A 24135-nucleotide genomic window follows, 5' to 3' on the forward strand; every position below is an offset into this window, starting at 1 on the left:
AAACCACTTTTCAAGTCATTTATTATATTTGTATTATTCATAACTCTATTATATTGTCAATTTTTTCTTATTTTTTTTTACAAATTTTTCCACGTTTTTTAAAATTATTTTACAAGTTTCAAATAATTTATACTCATTGTGTTTAATAAAATCGAGTTCAGTAACTTCTCTTATATATTCAACTACATATACCACATAAACACTTTTATATATCGGTACTTGTAAGCGGTTTTGGCACGTAAACGATTTTTGAATTTAATAATATTTTTACTCGTTTCCAATAAAGCAATTGTAATAAAATTGTGACCAATCATTAACGAATCTTCATTTGTATAAACAGCATTAATCCACTCAGCATGAAGATAAAATGACTGTTTTGTTTTTTTTAATTATTCTGCAACAATCTTCAACAAGATTTGCTAAAGATTCTTTTTCTGAAGATGTATCTTTAAAATGTTGTTCATACATAACGATAATGTAATTTGTTGATAGAATTAACCACCATGTTTTTGATCCAAAAACCAAATAAATTCATACAGATGTACCCCCATAGTCGATGTGAGAATTTATATAAGTTCCTTTTCCTGATATCGTGCAGTAGTTCCATGTCATTGAAATTATCTTGTCAACAAATTTTCCATTATCATTAACAAATCCTGTTTCGGACAATTTTAAAATATCAAACCATTTTTCAATTGCCAAGTTATATTTTATTGCGAATTCTTGAGTTTTGAAAATATTTCGTAATCTTGTAAATGTGAAGTCTATTGCTAATACATTTAATATATTCGTTCTTCTAGTATATTCAGTTGATTAATTTTCAAGAACTTCTGATAATGTTATTGCTTTTGTTCCTGGTTTTTCATCTACAATAACATTTACGGTAAGAAAATTCGGATAATATTTTTAATACTGTAAAATCAGTATATTTTTCATTTCCGAGCTGGATTCCCAATTTGTCTGAACGATTTTCAAAGAGTACAGGTACTCCACATGAATCATTTGTCACATAATTTGTTTCAAATTCTAAAAAAAAAAATTTTAGAAAATTTATTTTCTTACTTTTGTCATCGTGAATTATTTTAAAGAAATTATTTCTTTCAAATTTTTTATTTTCCATTAAAAGTGTGATATTGATTTTTTTGTATCCCTTTACAAAAAGTTGATTTTTTTCAACAAGACCTACTCTGCTACTTGTTGATTTTGTTATTTTAAATTTTTTTCTGAAATAAAAATATAAGTCCAACAACAATGGAAAAAAATAGAAATATTAGTAATAAGTAGAGTTTTATTGTGTAACTATCCTAAAATAGGAATTCAAATTAAAATTAAAAAGAAATTAACATTTAACAATGAAAAATTGGTAATTAAGTAATATTAATATAAATTATCCTTGGAGTAATGTATTCTTAGAACATTACTCATCTTTTTCCTCTTTAAAAATTGCCAAAGTCTTTAGTAGACTCCTCCTTGCACTTCGTAAGAGTTATGATGTGATGTTTGTTTTTCAGAACTTTCTGACCTTGACCAATTGCTGCTTTCTTGTCTATAGTAACTATTTTGTTTCTAGGAGCTTATGAGTTCAAACTAACTGCATTGTTTTTTATGTAAACTGAAGATAGAAGTTCCTTTGACATGTTGTCTATTCTCTTTAAGTCTTTGGCTATATAATTTTCATGCTCTTCTAGATTTGTTAAAAGTGAGCTCCTGACTTTGTAAGAATATAGTATATCTAAAGGAGAGATATCCAATATTTCTGAAGTTGATAAGTTGAAATATAAAAAAATTTGTTGTAAACGATTCTTTTAATTTCCCTTCTTCTCTATCTCTTTTCAAATCATCAGCTTCAAGGTGCGAATGTCTCTTTCAACTTTTTTGTTAGAAGAATGAATCAGCGAAATACTGAAGGTAAAACGAATGTTCTAGTCTTTCAAAAACTGAGCAAAATTAGAGGAGTGGAATGTGGAGAAATTGTCACAGTGAATTTCTAGTGGGTAACCCCACATGAAAAATACCTCATTATTCAAGAAATTAATCTCATTTTGTGTGGACTGAGAAGGTAAAATTTTTGCACTTAATAAACCAGAAAATATATCTACCATCACAATAACCGTTGATTTTCAAAGAAAAATCAACCCAGAGAAATCTTCTAAAAAGAATGTTCCGCAGCAGGAGACGCATATTTTCGTTGTCGGATCTCATTATGTCTGAGGCAAGTAGGGCAAAAAAAAATCTTCAATATTCTTAATAACCTCATAACATTTCTTAGTTCTATTAATGGCAGTACCTGTCATAACCTTGAATTGGCTACTGTCTTCAAGAAGATTTCTTAAGATTTCAAGTTCTTTATCAAATTATCTTTTTTCACTAGGTCTATCTTTAGGAATATATTCATTTTTTGGTTCAATTTCTTCTATAATATCTCTGAATTGATTAGAATCAATATTTTCATTATCATCGTCATCTGAGCTAGATTCAGTAAATTTATCATGTGTCTTTTCTTAGCACATTACTTCATTAAATTGCTAAAGCTGAAAGGTTTCTTGATAATTATACCAAATTTCTCAATAGCTGTCTTCAATTCATCTTCAACTGTGCGGGAAAGTAAGAATTTCTTAATATTTACTAAAGTAGTATGATACTTTCGCTCTTTACATCTTCTGAACTCTTGAGACCAGTAGCACGAGATAAAGTGGAACCTAAATAGAGAGCGTGAATTGCACAGAAAATCATTGTGATTAATTTTTTATTCATGTCTTCTTTTTTACTAACTCTTATGAGGTAGACAGCTTCTATGGGATAATTAGCTGGGCTTTGCTCGATATTGCAACACATCCTTGCTACTTTAATGATTGTTGAAAAATCATGAAAGACTAAGCAGTAAGCAGAGTCACTAATGCGTTCGAAAACAGCTATGTCTACCGTCTATTTTGCCCTACCTGCTAGGAAAGATTTAAAGCGAAAGAGCATATCAGTGTTGCATTCAAGGAAGGTTGCAAAATTAGGATTAGGCTCAATTCCAGAAATTTTATTCATAGCGAAAAAACTTTTTGTGTCTAAGTAATGTCCAAAAGTCCAAAAGGCATCTTTTGAACCAGTAGGAATCTGATTATTGAACGTTAACTTGGGAAACTTTTCGATTATGTGAGCGAGCTGGCCTTGACCGACGTGATGATTAGTGCTCCAGAAGCAGAATTTGGTTGAATTCTCAAGTCTGATTCCTCTAGTTATTTTTGATTGAAAATTACGTTAAAATTAATTTTTTTTTTATCAGATTGGTATATTTTTTTATCTTTTTTAATTCCTCATAAAATTCCTCATAAAAAAATAAAAAAAATTTTTTTTTCAAGTTATTTCTTCTGAGTTAAAATAACAATTTGTCATTAATTGATTTAAACAACAAAATAAAAACAAAAGAAAATTTTTTTTTTTCAAAAATTTCATGATTTTTTAAAAAATTTTTTTTTTAGTTAAAAATTTATTAAATTAAATTTTACATTTGGTATCGCTAACCCCTACAAAAAATCATTAATAAAGAAAAAATACAAAAAATAATTAATTAAGATATAAAATAAAAATATTTTAAAACGCGCTTTATAAACCATACAATTTTTCAAGACTGAAAAATATCCCTAATTTTCACTTTTATATATTTCATAAATAACAGTCTTGAGCGTCAACAAATACATTACTAATATATTTGAGGTCGCGATTTTTAAAGACCACAATATAAAACTAAAATACAATAAAATTGCTTATTTTTCACACTAGAAATATTACTTATTTCTAACTTTATAAATTTTTTTTTTCCTTTTTTCCTCTTTTTTTCTTATTATTTTTTGTTTTCTAGTTTTAAAAAAAAATTTTTTTTAAAAAAGTTATTTGAGGTGGATCTGACTTTAGAAGAAATCCAATTATATTTTTTAATTTACTTAATATAAATTTTTAATGAAATATTAAATGTTTTAAAATGTTTTTCTAATTAGTATTAGAATTTTTATTAACAATTTGTTTTTATTAGCAAATATAATAAAGTAGAAAAAAGTAAAAATAATTTATATATTTATTAAAAAGTGCAAAATATTATTTTACTGGTTGCTGATATTTAAACATCGTAACTAAAGAATAATTATTTTTAGTCAAAAATTACTCAAAACATTTTTTTAAAAGATTAACTTAAAAAATAATTAAAAAAAAATAATATTTTGATGCTTAAATTTTTTTTTTATAAAAATAAGAATGTACAAGTGTTTTTTTTTAAAAATGTTATAAAAATAACTTTTACTGCTAAAATCCTTCATCATTTATCGTTAATATCTTTACTATTACATCAAATGTTTTAAAATGACCTAATATATATTTTTACAATAATAAAATAAAAAATATTTAAAATTTATAGCAAAATTTATTTTAAAATGTATTATTAAGAATTTAAAAAATTATTCATCATTATAATTAATTATTGAAGCGACATAGTCTTTTCCAGTAGTTACATAGTATTTAATAGAATTGTCACTCATTAAATCTTCCAATAACAAAGATAAATTTTTACAACATGATATTGTGATATTTAACTTTGTTAGACGCAGAAATTTCAATGCCAATGATTTGATTTCTACGTCGTTTTTAAATAAATCTAGTGATTTTCCTCCTTCTAAATCAACAAAAATTTCTCCTAAATCTTTCTTAAGTCCAGAAAATGAAATTAAAGACTTTTTAGCTTTGTTTAAAGCCATTGTTTTATTAATTGCGCTAACAACAGACTTAAAAAAGTTATATTTAAAATAAATCATTATAACTTACCTTAAATAATATTTTTATCTTATTGTGGTTAAAATCAGCATCGTTTTCATCTTGTTTTCCAAATTCTTCTTGTTTTACACCAACAATCACACGATCAGATGTTGCAATTGCAGACGTACTGGCATAATCATTGTATAGGATATTAATAAGGTTTACTGATATTATATAATTAATTCCGCTTAAAAAAAGACTTTTCAAAACTGGACAATTAGAAAATTTATATTGCTTTTTTTTCCCTTACTTTATTGCTTAATGATTCAGTGACATTTCTTGATTTTTTCACAGAAATTATTAATGAATCAACAATATCATTATAAACTTTTGATTCTTTAAATTTTTCTATCTCTTTAGATACATCATTTTGCTGATTATGCATTTCAATAGCGTGTATTTTTTGTAGTTTTTCCAACAAACATATCAAATTATTTCATAATTTGTTCAAATAGCTTTTTTTTGCTTCGACTCTTAATTTCCCTACAACCTTAATCCATTTCAATCTAATGCCTTTATTTTTTATGATTTTATTATATTTATTGACGACTCTTGCTAATTTTCAGGATTGTTTTTATTTTCTTCTACTATAATTTAAAATGTTGAATTTGCTATCTTAATCCTTTCTTTACATTCATTATAAATAGAATTCAATTTATTTATCTCTTCTTTTATTTCTTCACTATGTTCTAGTGAAACTTTATTCTTCCATTCATAATATTCCATATCTGAAAAAAATTTCTTAGGTTAATTTTTTAAAAAATTAAATTATGTATGATTAAATGTTTGGTATGATATTCAAAAATAAATTTTTGATAATATAAAAATATAATAATATATATGTAAAAAATAAATTTTGAAATTTTTTACAAAGAAAGTTTTTCAATTTGTTGGGATAGATAAATGTTGAATTTTACATGTGGATACTGGAGAATGGTTTCTTTCAGAATCTTTTTTTTATAGTTCTATAACAAATTTCATAGCTTATAACAATTTTATAAAAAAAATTTATAAAAATCAAATCACTCTTATTCATGGAATATTGGAGTAATAAAAAAAATAAAAAAATGTTGTAAATAGGAAAAAAATTTATTTTAAATTTTTACGATACAAAATATTTTATACGTAAATATTATAATTATTATCATTAATTATTAAAACAAATTCATAGTGTTTATTCTTGATTTTCTAAATTGTTATTGAGGATAACAGATTGTTCAGTAGTTTTTGTATTCTTGTCTATAAACTTCTCTTTGAAATCATTCGATTGTTTTTTAATGTTATTCAAAATGCATTTTATTAACGGTTTCCTTATATGTAAAATGTTTATTTGTTTCGTATCTTTTATGCATTTTCTGATGAAACCAAAGTTTTTTTTGAGTTTACAGGGCTTTCTGATATCAAATTTTGTTCATTTCCAGATAATTCTTCAAAATAATTTATTATTTAATTATCCTCAGTATATATATTAGTTTGACGTATGTTTTTTGAAGCAATAAATTTCATAACGGATAAAATTGTTGACACATAGTAGTAGGTTTCAGTATAATTTGAAAGAAATTTTCTTTTAAATCCTTTTTTTTTTGTTGCTACAAGTTTCATTAAAAATAAGCATGCAAAAAATGTTATCTTTATTAAACATTTCAATACCTATACTGTCGAATTTATTGTTTACAGTTTCCAGATTTTTTTGTCCAGCAATATTATAGTAAACTACGTTGAATAGATAGCTTGTAGAAGAATTTATTGCTCCAGAAACTATTGAACAGCTTTCATTTGAAACAGCAGTACAATCGAAATTGTAGTCTTTGCTTATAGTATCCAATGTATTAACTTCTAACGATTTTTCACACTTATTGATTTTATTCAAATTTTGCTAATTATCTACCACTTCATTAATAATTTCATGTGTTATGATTTTTAATGAAGTTGAATTTATTTCTTTTGAATTAACGTAGCTAATTGGAGATTGTGAATTTCTTATGGCTGATAATCGTTCGTTTTTTAGTGTACTTGTCTTCATTTCTAAGCTACTTCTTATTTTTCTAGGACTACTAATAAGAGTGCAATTAACATCTTTCGCAAGATCTTCTAAAATCATTCTCATAGCCAATTCTCTTGTTAAACAGCCAAGTGGTACGTTACGGAAATAGAAGCGTTTCAGTGAGAACAATTGGATAGCAGCGGTATCAAAATCTTTAAAAAAATCAATTTCAGTAATAACTTTTAATAAGTCAATAAGATTCATTTTTTGAAAAAAAAGTGAAAAATAATGTTTTATTTTAAATTTTTATTATGTTTTATTTATTATCAATTTTTTGAATTATTGTGTTAATTATTAACATATTAAATCAACTTAATATTAAAATTTTCAGCAATGATACACTTTTTAAAAAAAATTTACATAATAAAAATCATATCAAACATGTTTGAAGTATATGCTTGATGTGTTTTCATATTCGAACACACAAAACCTATATGTCAAAGTTTTCTACACCGAATCCAATTTAGACATATTGGAAAAAATTGTAAATTTTTTTATTTTTTAAGAATATAATATATCAAATTTGCTAATTAACATATATAATACTTAAAAAATGAATTTAATGTATAATATATTTGATTTTTAAAAAAATTATATTTTGACACTTAAGAATGAAGTTTAAATATTAGTTTTTAAAAAATATATAATGTATCTAATATGTTGATTAACGTATTTGCTTTTTAAAAAATATGAATATTAAACTGATTTTTGCAATTTTTTTGTAAAATAAAAAAATTAAATTTTTTTATGTGTCAAAATTTTCTACATTATTTTATATTTAATGTAAAACATTTTGACATATAGGTATGAACTTTATAAATTAATTTGCAAAAATATATTTGTTGGCACCGCTTACATAAGGACCATATATAAACTTCCATTTCCTCAATTTCCTCAGTCTTTGTTTATTGCATAATGTATACTTGTTGTTAATAAAAGGTTTACATGGAGGTTTCACCGAGATCAAAAACTAGACTCTTTTTATTAATATTCACCAAGATCAATAAATTAACATTTCTTTTAATGCTTTTATAACTATTCACCATAATCACCAACTGTGCACTCCTTTTAAAGACCAAACTACTCCTTCACCTAGAAATAATTAGTTATCAACCACAAACGTCAAATTATTTAAAACTTACTAATAAAATGGATTCTTGACAGGTTGAACAGGTATGGATGGGTGGGCAAGAAGGGGGGGAGTCCCCTCTTTATCCCGCGATGTAGTCTACGGTAGTAAATAACATACGCAAGAAGAAGAAGTACTACAACCACAAGAAGAGTTGTAGCAATCTCCAAACGTACTGAAACATTCTTTTCCATATGCGACATGTATTGTTCCAATTGCATCTAGAAATAAAATATTAAATATAACAACTACGAGGAAAAAGAATAAAAATGATAATGAACGAAAAAAAAAAAAAAAGAAAGAAAGAATATGCAAATTACAACGGAATAAACATTTTTCCAACCGGTTTACAATTTTTCGTTTCGAATCCAAAAACCCGCGAAAAAAAAAAAAAAACAACCAAACATGGTAACTTTAGCAAATTATCAAATATCAATGATCAAATACCGTTTAATTTATATTTTATTTTTTTCTTTCCTTCTACATTTTTACTTTTTATACCATATATAGTTAAAGCATTAATTTAATGCTTTTCCGGAAGATGTTGGCACAGCCTACCTAAGGACCATATATAAACCCCCATTCCCTCAATTTCCTCAGTCTTTGTTTATTGCATAATGTATATTTGTTGTAAATAAAAGGTTTACATATTTATTATCAAAAAAATATTTTTCATAAAAATTTTTTTAAATAAAAAATTTTTTTCTTTTTTCATATGCCATTCTAGCAGAAGCGTAGTATTGTAATTTTGGACCTAAAAATTTTTTTTCGTCAACGTTGAAAACTAATCCAAAAAAACTAAAAACTTTATTTGAATTATTTGGTGGCTCCAATCTTGTACAACCAATCAAAAGAGCAGCTTCTAATTATATTTGTTCAATATTTTCTCCATACTTTCCATAAACAATATCTTCAATTAAAATTTGAAAAACATTATTGTCTTTTGTAACTGTTATTTTTAAAGATGATGAAGAAGGAATTTTATTTTTTTGTCCTATACCTTCTAAAAATTTTAAATATTTATTTTCTGGAACTAATTTATCTTTTTCTTCACTTTTTGATAATTGATCATAAAGACTCCAAATTTTTTGTCATTTCATTTTAACAGCTTTTTCATTTAAATTAAATTTTTTTTCAAAAGCTGTGAAAATATTTTTTTTAAAGTTACTTAATTTTTCTTTATCTCTAAAATAATTTTTAAATTCAGCAATTCCAAATTTTTTCCATTCATTTTCTTTTCTATTTGGATAGTTTTTTCCGTAACTTGTAACATTTGATTTCACCTGCTCCGAATCTAAAATGCCATTTTAATTCCAAAAAATTTTTCAATTCCTTTTTTATATGTAGCTTATTTTCTTTTTTTATTTCCTAATAATTTATCAACTTCTAATTTATGATACAATTCATAGCAAATTCTTTTCATTGTTAATTTCTGTTGATTTGTTGTTTTTTTCTTTTCAATAAAATGTTAATAAATCAAAAGCAATAAAAATTAAAAAAAACTTACTTTAATTATATCGTTCTTATCAGTAGAAATCATAAAATTTTTCAACTTTGTTTCTATTGCTTCAAAGAATATTTTTTCATCCTATAAACATTTTAAATCAAATTTTAATTATATTTTAAACACACTAAATTTGAAATTAGAACTTTTTTTTAACATCTTCAACAACAATTTTATTTTCTTTATTACCGTTTTCATCTTCTTTACTAACTGTCTTTTTTTCTGGCATATCGTTTAATTATAATAAAGCTTATTTTAACAAATTGAACAACATCATTTTCTTCAACATTCATTGTATTTTAGTAAAATAACTGTTTTATTAAAACAAAATAAAGGATAAATAATATATCTATAAAAAAAAACATTAAAAAATTATTTTTAAACTGAAACATAAAATAATAATTTTTAGAGAAATAAAAATTATGAAAATTCTTAAAATGATGAAAAAAAATATTTATACTAAATTGATTAAAATTCAATTATCATGAAATTCAAAATGTATAATTTTATTTTTATTTAAATATAAACAAAGAGATTAATTATCAAATACATTTTTATTTTTAACATTAAAAGTTTAATAAACAAATAAGATAAACTAAGTTTAAATTATAAAATAAAAAAAATACTTATAGATAACTTATTATAAATATTTATAATTACAAAAACGTTTTAAATTTTAGTTATTTTAATTCTATCAATTTAATACAAACTTTTATTTCTAATTTTCAAAGTTAAGTTATGATATTTTGAAAATAGCATAAATAATGAATTAGATTTAAATATAAAAATGTAATGTTGTTATTTGTAAAGATTTTATTACTGTTTAATAATTAAAAAAATATAAGAAAGTGCTAATTTATTGTATTTTAATAAACATTTTATCATTTAGAACTTTTATTTATAATATTCTTTTTTTATTTAAAAAAATTAATATATAAATTAAATTAATAATTATAAAGAATGTTTATTTTTAAGTTAAAAAATGCACAACGTTTTCTGTCCTGCTTGTTTTTCAATTCAAAATCCTAAAATAGTAAAAAAGTTTTGTTAAGTTCATTAATGCTTCACTTTCAAAATTACCATGGATAAAGGCAATCAGAAAATGTAAATTTTTACTGTGTTGAAGAAGAATTTAGAAATTTTAATAGAAATAAACATAGGTATTTTTTTAAGTAAATTTTTTAATTTTTATAATTTTTAATTTAGAATTGCTACAACAAATACAATTAAAAATAAAGGACAAATGCAGCTTAAAAGTTATTATAATCATTGTCTTTTAAAGCATAAAAAAACAACAAGAATTGATAAAGAAATAAACACCCGTATTGAAAATATTGAAATAAATCAACCAATTATAAATGAAAAAAATTTTGAAGGAAATTTTGGGACAGATTTGTTAATAGAAAATGAAGATTTATTTCAAGAAGATTTTTGTGATTTTAATATAGAAAATGTTAATGAATAGAAAAAATATTTAATGCAAATTATTTGTGATTTTTTTAAAAAAGCACCAGAAACTAAAGCTTATTTTATAGATATTATATTATTGTTAAAAAAAAGCCTTTAATCCAAAAAAAAATGAATCTTTTTTAAATGCTAAATCAGCCATTCTTAAAATTGATTTTAATTTTGTCAGAAGTGGCAAAATTTTGTAAATATGATTGGCTTCTTAAGCAAATAAAAAAAATGTTATTTAAATTGTAAATAACACATATGAATAAAAAAATAAAATTTAAAATATTTTGTTTCTGTGAAGATCATTCTTTTTTACAAGGTGTTTTAAATTTACTGAAAAGTTTCAAGGAAAAAGGTGGTTCTTTTTGCAGAACATATTTGATAGAAGGAAGAAACTTTAAAAATATTCTAAAAAATGAAGAAGCAAATAAAATTGATATACTTAGAAAAGAAAAATTTTTTTCTGCACTTGAATATCCTCTCAATGAATATAGTGATTCATTTCACAATATTTTGAAAGAAATTCTTGGAAATGTTATTTTTGTAATTGTTCAAAAAATGACATTTTATGATAACAATTACTAACGACTTCCAAATGTAACAATAAATTGGAATTTAGTAAAAATTGAAATAAGATAATTTAATAAAAAAGATAGAAGCCAAAAAATTTCTTCAATAATAACAGACAGATTTTTTTCAAGATACAATTTTCACGATAATATTAAAAAAAAAAAAAAAAATTTATCAGGAGCAAAGCAATTAGCTCTTGGAAGAGCTCTTCTTTATTTAATGACAGAAAATGAATATGCTTTTTTATTTGAAAATGTAAATAATGAAGTTTTAATTGCTTCAAAAAAATCACTTAGTAAGATATTAAAAATTTATTATATTATTAATACAAAAAATGATTTAACTGATAACAATTTAAAAAACTTTGAAATATTAATTAATAATTTTCTAAAGTATTCTTTTGAATATGTCGTTGATGAAGCAAAATGTTCAATGAAATTTTATTCATTGCTGCATTATCCAATTTATGCTAAAAGATATAGAAATTTTGTTGCAATTTCATGTATACGTTTTGAGTCTAAAAATAGAATAATTAAAAAATTTTATGCAATTTCAAATAACAAAAAGAATCTAGCATATACAGTAATTGGAAAAATAGGATTAATTCATTTAATTAATAATGAAATAAATAATACTGATTAATTAAATGAAAAAATATTGTTCAGTTTATTCAAAGAAAAATTTTTATTTGTTTTAAAAATAAATTTTAAGTGTTTTTTAATTTTATTACTATTCTTTTCTAAAAAAATTATCTAAAAATTTTCAACCAAAATTAAAATCAAAAATTTTTATAAAAATCTGCTACATTAAAATAGTAAAAATTTATAAATTTTAACATTAAAAATGAAAAATTATTTATCAAAATAAAACTTTCTTGAAATTGTTTTAAAAAAGATTATTTAATATAATCAGTGATAAAAAAAAAGTTGAAAATAAAAACATTTACACAAAAATTTAATTAAGTAACAAAAATATACTATAAAATATTAAAAAAAGTAAAAATATTGATAAATTAAGTAATTATAAGTTTGTTTTATTATTTTTATTTTAGTACCTAAAACTACCCAAAAAAAAACTTTTATGTAAATATTTGTAAGTTGCGATTTATACTTTTTAGATATTATAATTTCAGATGTTACATGTTTTATACACGGCAGAGAAAAGCAAGAGTTGCAGAAGATTCAGCAGCAGGAAGATACGCGTGGCGTGTGTGTACACGCTTGAGTCTTCAAAAGATCCATGTTCAAATTTGTTATTTTTCAAATTTTCGAATTTTTTTTTGATTTTGACATATTTACATCAACTTTGATTTGATGTCAATATGTCAATTTGACACTTAAGAGCATCAATGGATTCCGTGTAAGACATTTTGACACATAGGTTTTGAGTAAAGCGCATGCTTCGCACACGCTTGACTTAGTAAGCTTTATAATTTTTTAATTTTATCAATAGAATAAATTTAAGTTCTGTAAAAAAATTTAAAATACTTTTTTAATTTTTTAAAACGTACTTTGTACATTTTTTAAACTGATATATAAAGAAACGTTATTATTGATGATAATTATTTTTTTTTAAATAGAATTAAAAATTTTTTCTTATTTTTAAAATATTACAAATATGGAAATTTTTGATAAAAAAAATAAAATAAATTTATATATTAGGTTGACCCATATGAAACGAGCTATTTTATATACCCATCTCTTTAAACTGACGCTATTAACTAACTAGTAATGATAAAATGATGTCAAGCATCACGTTTGATTTGTCTTAATCTCCTCTACAAAATAACATAAGAATCATAAAAAAACAACCACATTATCACCGTTTTTTTTTTATCAATTTATTAAAATGCTTTCTACTAGTGAAGTTTGCACTATTTTTCTTTATGAATTCAAAAAGGGAACAAGTACTTTAAAAACAGCACGAAATATAAATGAAGCATTTGGAGAGAATTTAGTAAGCCGTGCGATTGCAAAAAAACGGTTTAAGAAGTTCAAAGAAAAAAATAAAAGTCTTAAGAATGAAAAGCGTGGAAGACCAGATTCAGTGTTTGGATAAGAATGAAGCTTCAAAACAGTTTTCAAAAACGAAAAAGCTATAAAATTTGCTTTTGAAGACTTTATCGGCTTTAGAGACGAAAGTTTTTATTTAAATAAAATAAAAAAATTACCATTGCGTTGACAACAATGTGTAGATTCTAATGGTTGTTATTTTAAATAAAAATCTTTATTTATCTTCGAGTTATGCGCGTTTAAAAGTTTTTAGTATAAATGGCTCATTTCATATGGTATAACCTAATATTTAAAAAGAATGCGCCTTTTTTAATTTTACTTGTGATTTCATTCATTATTTTGAAGTGATGAAGTAAATTGAATTAAAAATTATAACAAATTTAAAGAAAAGAATTTTTTAAAAATGATTATATAAATTTTTTTTCTTAAATATTTTTAATACACGAAAATATTTTAAAATTAATGAATTTTTTTTTAATAAATATAAAAATATATAAAAACTTTGCAAACGAAAATAAATCTAAGATTATTTTATATTATAAAAAGATAACTGTAAATATTATAAAAATATTATGTTTTTTTTTAATTTCAATTGTAACTTAAATGAACTTTTTTTAAATATGACAACAGAAAAAGATTTTAAAACATATATATATAAAGTTGATATTTTTAAATTTGGTTCATTTATATTGATAATATAAATAACAATTTAAATTAATAATTTTTATATTTTCGTTGTGTTTTTTGTTTTAAGAACATTTAGAATAGTAATTTTATTGTTTTTTTCTTAATATTAGAAATATTTCTTTATTTTTTGATATTTTGGTTAATTTTTTGACTATAAATTAAATTATTATTACTGATTATTATGTAAGATCTGGTATATATCTTACAAAGATTGCATGATAAGAAATTGAACGTTTATTCAAATGAATTAAGTTTGTTTTTTAAAAAAATTATATTAATAAGTTTTCAATTGTTATATTTTAATTACTTTAATTTAATTGTTTTTTTAGACCATATTCACTTATTAAAATAGTTATTATGGAAAAATTAAATGAAATTTTAAATAACATTGAAAAGACGAATATGATCGTTGAGAAGATAGTTACCAGTTCTTTTACAAAAATATTTTCAATGGAATACAACAGATAGAAGAAGCTAATAAACTTTTATAGACTACAAAACAGTATGTTTATACTTTTGAAAAAAGAGCCAAAAATCTGTCATATGAAGCAGCTAAGAAATTAAATGGGTTTTATTGGATTAGTTGCTCACCAATTTTTAATTTCATATAATTTATTGATAATAAAAATTTTTTTTGCATATAAATTAATATATTGGTAATTGATAATGATATAAAGGAGTTAAAAAAAAATTTTTTTTTACTAATAAAAACGTAAATTAACTAATTTTTTGCATAAATAACCAAAAAAGCAAGGGAAACAAGAGGTATTTGATATTAGATTCATTTTTAATCAATTTTTATCACTTTTTTGAATAAAATTTACTAATTTTTTTTATTTTTTTAGTAAAGTAATAAAAAATAAATTCTTTTCAACTTAATAAAGACATCCCAGATGAATCAACAGCTGTGAAATATCTTCAAAAACATGGCTTAATTTCTGAAACAAAGAAATGCGAAAATGGGCATGAAATGAAGCTTTCTTTCGGCAATGTGATTAGATAGAACTGAAGTCTTAGAAGCTGCAGAAAACAGATTAGAGTACAAGTCGGAACGTGGTTTCAAGAAACCAGAATGCCACTGTCAACGGCAATCTTGTTCATTTATTATTGAGCGAATAAATAATCGTTTGGAGATATTATGAAAAAGAAATTGGAGCTGAATCCAAGTACGACTGTGAACTGAAACAGTCTTCTGAAAGAAGTGTGTCTTTTTATAAAGGAAAAGAGCGAAAATAAGATTGGTGAAAATGGGTTAATTGTGGAGGTTGATAAAACTTTGTTCGCCAGGAAGAAGAATCATTCTGAAAGAATGCTAAGGCAGCAGTAATGCTTTGGAAAGATCTGCAGAGAAATTAAAAAGAGTTTCGTGGTGCCTGTGACAGATAAGACTTCAGAGACGTTGATGGAGGTGTTGAAGTGAAAGGTTCACCCAGAAACCCTTATTATCTCGGATATGTAAAGGGGATACTTCCAAGTAAGTGCTTCTGGGTATGAGCACTTGAAGGTGAACCACAAGTATAATTTTGTGGATTCACTGACTAATGCTCATACTTAGAACATTGAAAGGGTCTGGAGGTCAGTGAAGGAAAGGTCCAAGAAGCATAATGGGACTCGCCGAAGCATGTTGGATGGATACATGCACGAATTTTCAAGGAGGAAAAAAAATAAAGATAATGAATTTGAGTCCATTTTAAGGGACATTGTTATTTTTAATAATTTTTAAAATGAATAATAATTTTTTTTTTCATTTTATTGGAAACATTTAGGGATATTTATTTTTTAAAAATTTTTTTTAATTTTGTTAATTTTTGAATAAATTACATGAAATTAAAAAGTGGGAAGCATAGAATGAAATAGTACCCGAAAAATCATTCTCCCATTCACTAATTATTTTTGTTGTCAAACATTAAAGTTGAATTGGTGAAACTTTTCCTCCTTGAACCATTTTCTTAAAACAAAAAACTTTATCACAAACTTTCACTCTCATATATGGTATTGTTTCTGATGGATATCTTACTTGGATGTACGCATTTTTCAATTCAATTTTACTATACTATTTATAACCACTCATCCCATATACATATTCATATGGTTTATTTGCAGGCAAAAACATTGACTTAGTTTAATAATTTATATATCAAAATTTCCGCAATTTCTCAATTCTCCATCTTTTTTCAGAACCACTACTAACGGATAAATAAATTTAGCCACTCTTTCTTCTACAATGCCATTTTCTTCCAATTATTTAAATTCCTTATAAATACATTGTTTATAAGCCATTGGAAGTTCATAAGTAGGTGGTTTAAAATTATCTTTCTTTTACATAATTTCTATATTTGCACATTCTAAAATTCTTTTACCCACATTATATTTAGTCTTAGGAATTAAATCTTGATAATTTTTAAAAACTTTTGTCTTTATTCTTTATATCTTTAAAATTATTAGAAACTTTAACTTTCCTAACAGTAGTTTCTTTTGTTTGATTTTTACTATAAGAAATACATTTCTTATCATTGATACAAACTAACTTTTCACCCTCGAATAATATTGATAAACCACACTGAAGCATAACATCCTCCACTATAAATATATCTTCATGTTTCACTAATTCATTTGGCATAGCAAAAACTTTTGCCTTAAGTTCTTCTTCATTTAAAAAGTTAAGCAATACTTTGCTTTCTCTTTTTAATGTCATAAATGATTTATTAGCCATTCTAACTTTCAATAGACTCACATTCCATACATTTTTTTCAAAAATCATTCTATATGCTACAAGTGTAATTCCTGAACCACTGTCTACAAAACCTCTACCAATTTTATCATTTATTTGTAAAATTATATGTTGATACTTTGTAGACTCTTACTTGGATTTTTTTAACTTGATATACCACTCTCTACTAAAATACTTCTTCTTCATTATTTTCATCCTTAGCGATATAATGATTTACTACTTCTACATAATTTTCTTGTGCTTCATCTATTTTTGAAACTTTCTTCGTAGAAGTTGAAGATGTGACTTTTTCTTTACTTGAACCTTTTTCAGCTTTACAAAGCGAGCGAGGTGTCCTTTTTTATTGCAATTATGGCATACTTTATCATTATATAAATTTTTCTTCTTATCTTTATTTTTTGATCTTGAACGGGTTTTTGTATTCATATCAAGTTCATGTACAGCCTGAATTTTTCTTATAAATTGATAAATATTTGTTGGATGATGTGTCAATACAAAATAGTAAAGTTTTTAACTTTTATCTGTTATAAGGTTTCTAATATGTCTTATCTGAGTTTGTAATAACTCCGTATCTAATAAATCCTTATAAGCAGCATTTATTTTCTGAACCAAATTAATTACCTAGTCTCCCAAATCTTTTCAAAAATTTAATTTAAAATGTATGATTTCACTTCTATTTTTCACTTGAGCTTCCACACCATTATATTTCATCAACAAATAATTCTTAAGCACATTATAAGCGTATTCATACTCCAAAACTTTATCAACTTCTGCGGCAATGTTTTATGATAGTGTCATCATTAAATATAAACTTTTATCCTTATCTGTATGAATGTTTTTGAATTTCATGTGATGTTCTGCTGCCATGATGTGTGAAAATATGTTTTCTTTTACATTTTAAAAAATATTTAAAGGAACTTTACTTTTTCTCATACTGAAGCTTTCTTGACTTCCTTGTAAAGGTTTCTTCATGGTAAGAATGGTATTATGTCACTCTTTTATCATTTCCACTAAATCAGTTTTCTCATCTTTTTTTCCAACTGAAAGTTTCATAAGTTTTTGCTCAAGATTGCGAATGCGTTGTTAAAAAGCTTCTACTTTTGTATCATCATTATATGAAACTGAATCGGTTTATGGTGCACTATCCTTACGTATGCAAGTCTTTACCATTTCTTGATCCTCTCTGGACTTGATTGAAGCCAAGATTTTATCAACAAAATCTTTCTTTGTTTTACCAAAACTTCTGACCTTTAGGTCCTTACTTAAGTTTTTCAACTTATTCATATTAATACATATAAGTTGGTCTTTGATGTCAGCCATATTTATCTTACAATTGTTGAGAACATTTCCTTCATGGTTCTCTTTCATGATTCTAGATGCTTGATTTCTTGTATCCATTCTTTCTGAATTTCTATATTCCTAAGTTATCTAACACTATCCAGTTAAAAATTGGAAGTAACTCTCTATTATAGAAGTCAGAAACCAAAATTATTGCAATAGGTTTTACAATAATAATAACAATAACTTACGGCTTAAATCCTGTGTTAATTTCGGTTAACACTAAATGTTAAAACAATACGCCAAAGTTAGAAATTTTATTAAATTAAATTTTTAAAATGATGTCTCGAATTTCTATAATACACAAAAAAAATTACAAGAAGTATAATAAAAAAAAAATACTTAGATTCCATTCTAGAAATATTCATTATTTTTAGCTCTTAATAATATAGTTTTATATAATCTACGATATATATAACCATATACTACAATAATAAATAATAAAAAGTTTTTTTTTCATTTTTCTTTTAATCCCTCCTATTAATTTCAAATTTTATTTTTGGTGGACAACAAAATTCCATATCCTGCAGCAATTTCAGGAAAATATTCTTCTCTTTATTCTTCTTCTATGTGAAAAGTGATTCATCAATTTTCATAATTTTCCTTGAAACTTCATTATCTAATGAAACAACAGGCACTTCTCTCATGAAATTGCATCAATTGAACAGTGGTGCTGTAACTAATTTTCAATTCTTTTTCATAAAATTTTATTGAAACTATATACTTACACCAACAGTACAAAATTCGCATTGCTGTTGTGAAGACTATCTCACATTACTGAACCGTATTCCAGTTTTCAAAAATTTTAGTAAAATAATTTTTTTTGGCTACAGCTACACTGATTTCTTTTATTTACATACGATACCTTTTCACGATTTTGTGGATAGAATCTTTAATTTGAAGGAATACCATGCAACATTTAGAAGTCAATAGTTTCATGTTTACTTCTAGAAAGACTTAAAAGATTTATTTATTTTAAAAAAATTAATTCAATTAAAAAATCTTTTTGTAATAAAATATCTTTTATCAATGATTCTTTTTTTTTCAGATTTTTTAAATAAATAGTTTTATCAAATGACTTGTTATTAATTGTATTTTTAAAACTGTAAAATTTGAAAAAACAATTATTTTAAAGTTTTTATGTTAATTTGTTTTAGAATTTGTGTCTTCAAATATTTTTTAAGACATTTTAAATGCAATATTCGATATAAAAATTAATTTAAACATCATAGTTAAAATAAAAATTTAGAAAAAGTTTTTTTTACTTAATCTGAAAGTCTGTGCTTTGATGACTCTGAAAAAACCCAATTTTAACTCCGTAAAACATATTGAGTTACTTTTTGTTAATTTTAAAAAAACTTTCTACAAAAATGTGGAACTAGAGACTTAATTTTTGTATTAAAATTAAAAAGAATTTACATATCAAAAATTATTTGTTAAATAAGTTTATATATGAGTAATTATTTTAAATTGAAGATCTTTAAATTATTATTAATAAATTTAAAAAATTAAACATTTAATCCAATGTAACTGATAAATTTTAACTTCAAATTAATTTTCGTTTATTATTTATTTTTTTATATTACTAATATTTTTACCTTTTTTCTATTATTGTTGGACTTATATTTTTTTCAGAAAAAAATTTAAAAAGACACAATTAACAAGAAGCAAAGTAGACCCTGTTGAAAAAAATCAACTTTTTGTAAAGAGATACGAAAAAATCAATTTCATACATTAAATGGAAAGTAAAAAATTTGAGAGAAATAATTTCTTTAAAATAATTCACGATGACAAAAGTAAGAAAATAAATTTTCTAAAATTTTTTTTTTTAGAATTTGAAACAAATTATGTGACAAATGATTCATGTGGAGTACCTGTACTCTTTGAAAATCGTTCAGACAAATTGGGAATCCAGCTCGGAAATGAAAAATATACTGATTTTACAGTATTAAAAATATTATCCGAATTTTCTTACCGTAAATGTTATTGTAGATGAAAAACCAGGAACAAAAGGAATAACATTATCAGAAGTTCTTGAAAATTAATCAACTGAATATACTAGAAGAACGAATATATTAAATGTATTAGCAATAGACTTCACATTTACAAGATTACGAAATATTTTCAAGACTCAAGAATTCGCAATAAAATATAACTTGGCAATTGAAAAATGGTTTGATATTTTAAAATTGTCCGAAACAGGATTTGTTAATGATAATGGAAAATTTGTTGACAAGATAATTTCAATGACATGGAACTACTGCACGATATCAGGAAAAGGAACTTATATAAATTCTCACATCGACTATGGGGGTGCATCTGTATAAATTTATTTGGTTTTTGGATCAAAAACATGGTGGTTAATTCTATCAACAAATTACATTATCGTTATGTATGAACAACATTTTAAAGATACATCTTCAGAAAAAGAATCTTTAGCAAATCTTGTTGAAGATTGTTGCAGAATAATTAAAAAAAGCAAAACAGTCATTTTATCTTCTTGCTAAGTGGATTTATGCTGTTTATACAAATGAAGATTCGTTAATGATTGGTCACAATTTTATTACAATTGCTTTATTGGAAACGAGTAAAAATATTATTAAATTCAAAAATCGTTTACGTGCCAAAACCGCTTACAAGTACCGATATATAAAAGTGTTTATGTGGTATATGTAGTTGAATATATAAGAGAAGTTACTGAACTCGATTTTATTAAACACAATGAGTATAAATTATTTGAAACTTGTAAAATAATTTTAAAAAACGTGGAAAAATTTGTAAAAAAAAATAAGAAAAAATTGACAATATAATAGAGTTATGAATAATACAAATATAATAAATGACTTGAAAAGTGGTTTGTTTTGATCAAATAAAATAAAAACTACATTTGCTGAAAATTTGGTGAACTTTAAAAAAATGAATAAATGGTTCAAGTATGAATTCGAAAGTTATAAAAGCCTTTTTCAAAACATCAAAAAAAAACTTATCTGACAAACATAAACCCGTTGAAATTGTTCGAAAAAATGAATTGCTTTATGTTTTTAAAAAAATATTAGAAATCGCTATGAAAGAAACAAATAAGAAAATAGAAGAAAAAAATAATAGATATAATTTTGTTATGCGAAAATGCATACTTTTATTTGGCAACCATAACGACTGACTTAAAATATTATAATTTGGGGTCTATATAGTCATAGGAGACGGTGCCTCTTAACGTCCCTCATATAAGCTTTATAATTAAAGCTGACGTAAAAAAAAAAATTTTTAATAACAATTATGATAAAAAAATTTACTGCGGCGCGGCTTATTATATTATTCAAAAGGGTCCTGCAAAGGTTTAAGGTTACTTTACTGATTGGAGTTGTGTTTCATATATTAATTTATATATATATGTTATTTATTGCCAAATTTTTATTTTTTTTTGTATTATTTCTAATGTATTTTAGCCAAAAATAAAGTTTTTTATAGTATTATTTGTGTTAATCATGTATTAAATTATGTCGCTTAATTATGTTCAATTATTATTCACCATGTATCCTGATTTATATTCTTATGTTAATTTAAGTGTTGTTACAGATAACATGCTACCAGTTGATGCCAAGATTGAAATAACTTTCAATAACTATCGTATGGGATTCATCGAGGCCTTGATAATACTGATAGTAGTTATGTGGAGCTGTGGCGGCGGAATTATGTATACCAGAAAGAGACATCGTAGTTACAAAAAGAAAATTGAAGCTATTTTAAGAAATCCATTTGCAGCCACTCTCAGCTATCCTCCATCGAAAGAAAACATTGAAGAGGGAGAGCTTCGTATAGAGGAGGTATAGGATTTGATAGTAAGTTGAATGGTATGAAGTGATGTCTATTTGTAGGTATGCCAATTTTTTTTTTGTTATATGTTTTGTTGTTCTTTTGTTTGTTTTTCTTATGTATACGTGGAATATTGGATCAATGGACTATGTGGTATAAAAAATATTGGATCTCTGAATTACTGTTGGTTATTTTTAAATGTTGTTAATTGTTCTATAGTTTGTTTAAATAGTTAATAAAGAGTGCTAAAAAAAAATTTTGTTTGTTATTATAAAAATTAGAAGGGTTAATGTTGAGTTTAAGAAAAATAAAAAAATTGTTGATAATTTTGAATTATTGTTATGGTATCAATGTTTCTAATGCATGTAGGCGAGAGAAAAAAAAAATTGTTTATTGGTTAGCGATTACTTGTAGATGATGTTTTCTAGGTCGGCCACGTTTCTTTCGAATCGCTGTTTCCGTTGATGGCTCTGATGTTGTTTTTTCGTTATTGTAAAGTTTCTTAGGTCTTCATCTCTTTTTCGATGATTGAATTAACTTAATAATGTCTGTAGCTATTGGTTTTTCCGTAGGGTGAGGTTCAATATCTTGGTCATTGTCGTGTATTACGGAGAAACTTTTTGGGACCAATTTCAGTAGACGGGCATTAGTCTTGAATGTGGATTCAATACGTCTTCCTTTTGAAGAAATTTTCTGTATGAGATAAGAATCTCCATGAATGTGTTCAATTATTTCATAGGGGCCATCGTATTGAGCACTGTTTTTATGCGCTGTCGGATTGCGGCGAAAAACAATGGTTCCAACAGGGATTGTTGTGTGTTAGTGTACAATGTTACAACAGGTTTATATAAGTCTGGCAATGAGAAGACAACCTTCATTGGCGTAGTATGTATGATTACGGAATCTGGTAATACTAATTAATAAAAGGTATTATTAATGAAATACAAGATTAGGAAAGAAGATGAAACTAGTATAAGTGAATAAAGATGGATTGTATAGACAAGAGATTGATTATAATGAATAAAAAGTATGTAGCAGTGACCTTCAAATGTAATAAAACTAATTGCTATGTCTATGAAAAAAAAGAAAAATATGTCACGAATGAAGTTTAAAAGTAGATAGGTGATTGATATGAATTACGGTGTCTTGACAGTGGAAGAAAAAAAAAAAAAGAAAATCGTACTAACAGGATATCAATTCGTATGTTATATGAAGTTACCGGTGTGCTCCACACTCCTGAGGTGAATATACTAATATCATTAGAGTGATTGCACGGGCATGCCATCCGAAGGATGGGATGTCGTGTGATCACCATTACGCGTCTATTTTCTGCAGAAAAACATGTTCACCAAGAGTGCATCTATACATGTAGACAAATCGTTTCAAGTGATCAAGTTGAGGAAATGTCTCTAGACGAGGGGTACACGTAGGGTACCGAGAGAAGGCTAATATAAACGAATCAAAATCTCTTATAAGAGGAGAAATCATAAAAAGAACTACGGCTTAAAAGTTACCAAGCGGCACAATCGATGGATCTGACAACTGGGAGTCGGATATTCTGTATGAAATCCATAACAGGAGGGTATGTTACTTGACCATAGTGTAGCGGTTCCGAATATAATCGGTGGAACCTCCATGTTATGCGAAAATGCATACTTTTATTTGGCAACCATAACGACTGACTTAAAATATTATAATTTGGGGTTTATATAGTCATAGAAAGCGGTGCCTCTTAACAATTTCTTAATTGAAATTTTAAATAATAAAGCGGCCGTAGCACTTAAAAAAAAAACGAAATAAGGTAAAAAGAAAAAAGAATATTTTTGCAAATATGTATGAACTGAAAGAAGATATTAGAAACAATTACTCTTTCTTTTCAGTTCTTTTTTCAACAACTATTTTTATAATGTCTATCGGATACCCTTTTGCAAAAATATAGTGGTATGTGAATTCTTCCTTTCTATTTCAAAGAGAGAAAAACCGCTTATTATGGATCTTTTTATATCATTCTAATGCAAGTAAAAAAAACCTAAATAATTTTTTTAAATTTTATAAATG

General features: G+C 24.5%; 11 protein-coding genes across 11 annotated transcripts; 4 read left to right on the plus strand and 7 right to left on the minus strand.

The window, feature by feature from the left end:
* Positions 1–2354: 2354 nt before the first annotated feature.
* On the minus strand, positions 2355–3036 carry SRAE_0000052600 (Hypothetical protein; the record flags this gene model as incomplete). The annotated part of the gene is made up of 4 exons (XM_024646428.1): positions 2355–2469; positions 2514–2614; positions 2656–2699; positions 2940–3036. 4 exons carry the CDS (start codon positions 3034–3036, stop codon positions 2355–2357), a joined length of 357 nt encoding a protein of 118 aa, XP_024500611.1.
* Positions 3037–4439: 1403 nt separating this feature from the next.
* On the minus strand, positions 4440–5520 carry SRAE_0000052700 (Hypothetical protein; the record flags this gene model as incomplete). Its single annotated transcript, XM_024646429.1, has 3 exons — positions 4440–4763; positions 4804–5003; positions 5427–5520. 3 exons carry the CDS (start codon positions 5518–5520, stop codon positions 4440–4442), a joined length of 618 nt encoding a protein of 205 aa, XP_024500612.1.
* Positions 5521–6670: 1150 nt separating this feature from the next.
* On the minus strand, positions 6671–7042 carry SRAE_0000052800 (Hypothetical protein; the record flags this gene model as incomplete). Its single annotated transcript, XM_024646431.1, has 1 exon — positions 6671–7042. One exon carries the CDS (start codon positions 7040–7042, stop codon positions 6671–6673), a length of 372 nt encoding a protein of 123 aa, XP_024500613.1.
* An 844-nt stretch (positions 7043–7886) lies between these two features.
* Positions 7887–8188, minus strand: SRAE_0000052900 (Hypothetical protein; the record flags this gene model as incomplete). The annotated part of the gene is made up of 2 exons (XM_024646432.1): positions 7887–7930; positions 7981–8188. The coding sequence occupies 2 exons, from the start codon at positions 8186–8188 to the stop codon at positions 7887–7889; spliced, it is 252 nt and encodes an 83-aa protein (XP_024500614.1).
* Positions 8189–9058: 870 nt separating this feature from the next.
* Positions 9059–9700, minus strand: SRAE_0000053000 (Hypothetical protein; the record flags this gene model as incomplete). The annotated part of the gene is made up of 2 exons (XM_024646433.1): positions 9059–9261; positions 9661–9700. The coding sequence occupies 2 exons, from the start codon at positions 9698–9700 to the stop codon at positions 9059–9061; spliced, it is 243 nt and encodes an 80-aa protein (XP_024500615.1).
* Positions 9701–10552: 852 nt separating this feature from the next.
* Positions 10553–10936, plus strand: SRAE_0000053100 (Hypothetical protein; the record flags this gene model as incomplete). Its single annotated transcript, XM_024646434.1, has 2 exons — positions 10553–10575; positions 10678–10936. 2 exons carry the CDS (start codon positions 10553–10555, stop codon positions 10934–10936), a joined length of 282 nt encoding a protein of 93 aa, XP_024500616.1.
* Positions 10937–13344: 2408 nt separating this feature from the next.
* Positions 13345–13554, plus strand: SRAE_0000053200 (Hypothetical protein; the record flags this gene model as incomplete). The annotated part of the gene is made up of 1 exon (XM_024646435.1): positions 13345–13554. One exon carries the CDS (start codon positions 13345–13347, stop codon positions 13552–13554), a length of 210 nt encoding a protein of 69 aa, XP_024500617.1.
* A 2547-nt stretch (positions 13555–16101) lies between these two features.
* Positions 16102–18324, minus strand: SRAE_0000053300 (Hypothetical protein; the record flags this gene model as incomplete). The annotated part of the gene is made up of 3 exons (XM_024646436.1): positions 16102–16248; positions 16660–16991; positions 18078–18324. 3 exons carry the CDS (start codon positions 18322–18324, stop codon positions 16102–16104), a joined length of 726 nt encoding a protein of 241 aa, XP_024500618.1.
* A 1678-nt stretch (positions 18325–20002) lies between these two features.
* On the plus strand, positions 20003–20260 carry SRAE_0000053400 (Hypothetical protein; the record flags this gene model as incomplete). The annotated part of the gene is made up of 2 exons (XM_024646437.1): positions 20003–20060; positions 20097–20260. 2 exons carry the CDS (start codon positions 20003–20005, stop codon positions 20258–20260), a joined length of 222 nt encoding a protein of 73 aa, XP_024500619.1.
* A 1534-nt stretch (positions 20261–21794) lies between these two features.
* On the plus strand, positions 21795–22094 carry SRAE_0000053500 (Hypothetical protein; the record flags this gene model as incomplete). The annotated part of the gene is made up of 1 exon (XM_024646438.1): positions 21795–22094. One exon carries the CDS (start codon positions 21795–21797, stop codon positions 22092–22094), a length of 300 nt encoding a protein of 99 aa, XP_024500620.1.
* Positions 22095–22587: 493 nt separating this feature from the next.
* Positions 22588–22955, minus strand: SRAE_0000053600 (Hypothetical protein; the record flags this gene model as incomplete). Its single annotated transcript, XM_024646439.1, has 2 exons — positions 22588–22834; positions 22882–22955. The coding sequence occupies 2 exons, from the start codon at positions 22953–22955 to the stop codon at positions 22588–22590; spliced, it is 321 nt and encodes a 106-aa protein (XP_024500621.1).
* Between the last annotated feature and the right edge of the window lie 1180 nt (positions 22956–24135).

The sequence above is a fragment of the Strongyloides ratti genome, scaffold srae_scaffold0000003 (assembly GCF_001040885.1).
Source record: "Strongyloides ratti genome assembly S_ratti_ED321, scaffold srae_scaffold0000003".
Lineage (NCBI taxonomy): Eukaryota > Metazoa > Nematoda > Chromadorea > Rhabditida > Strongyloididae > Strongyloides > Strongyloides ratti.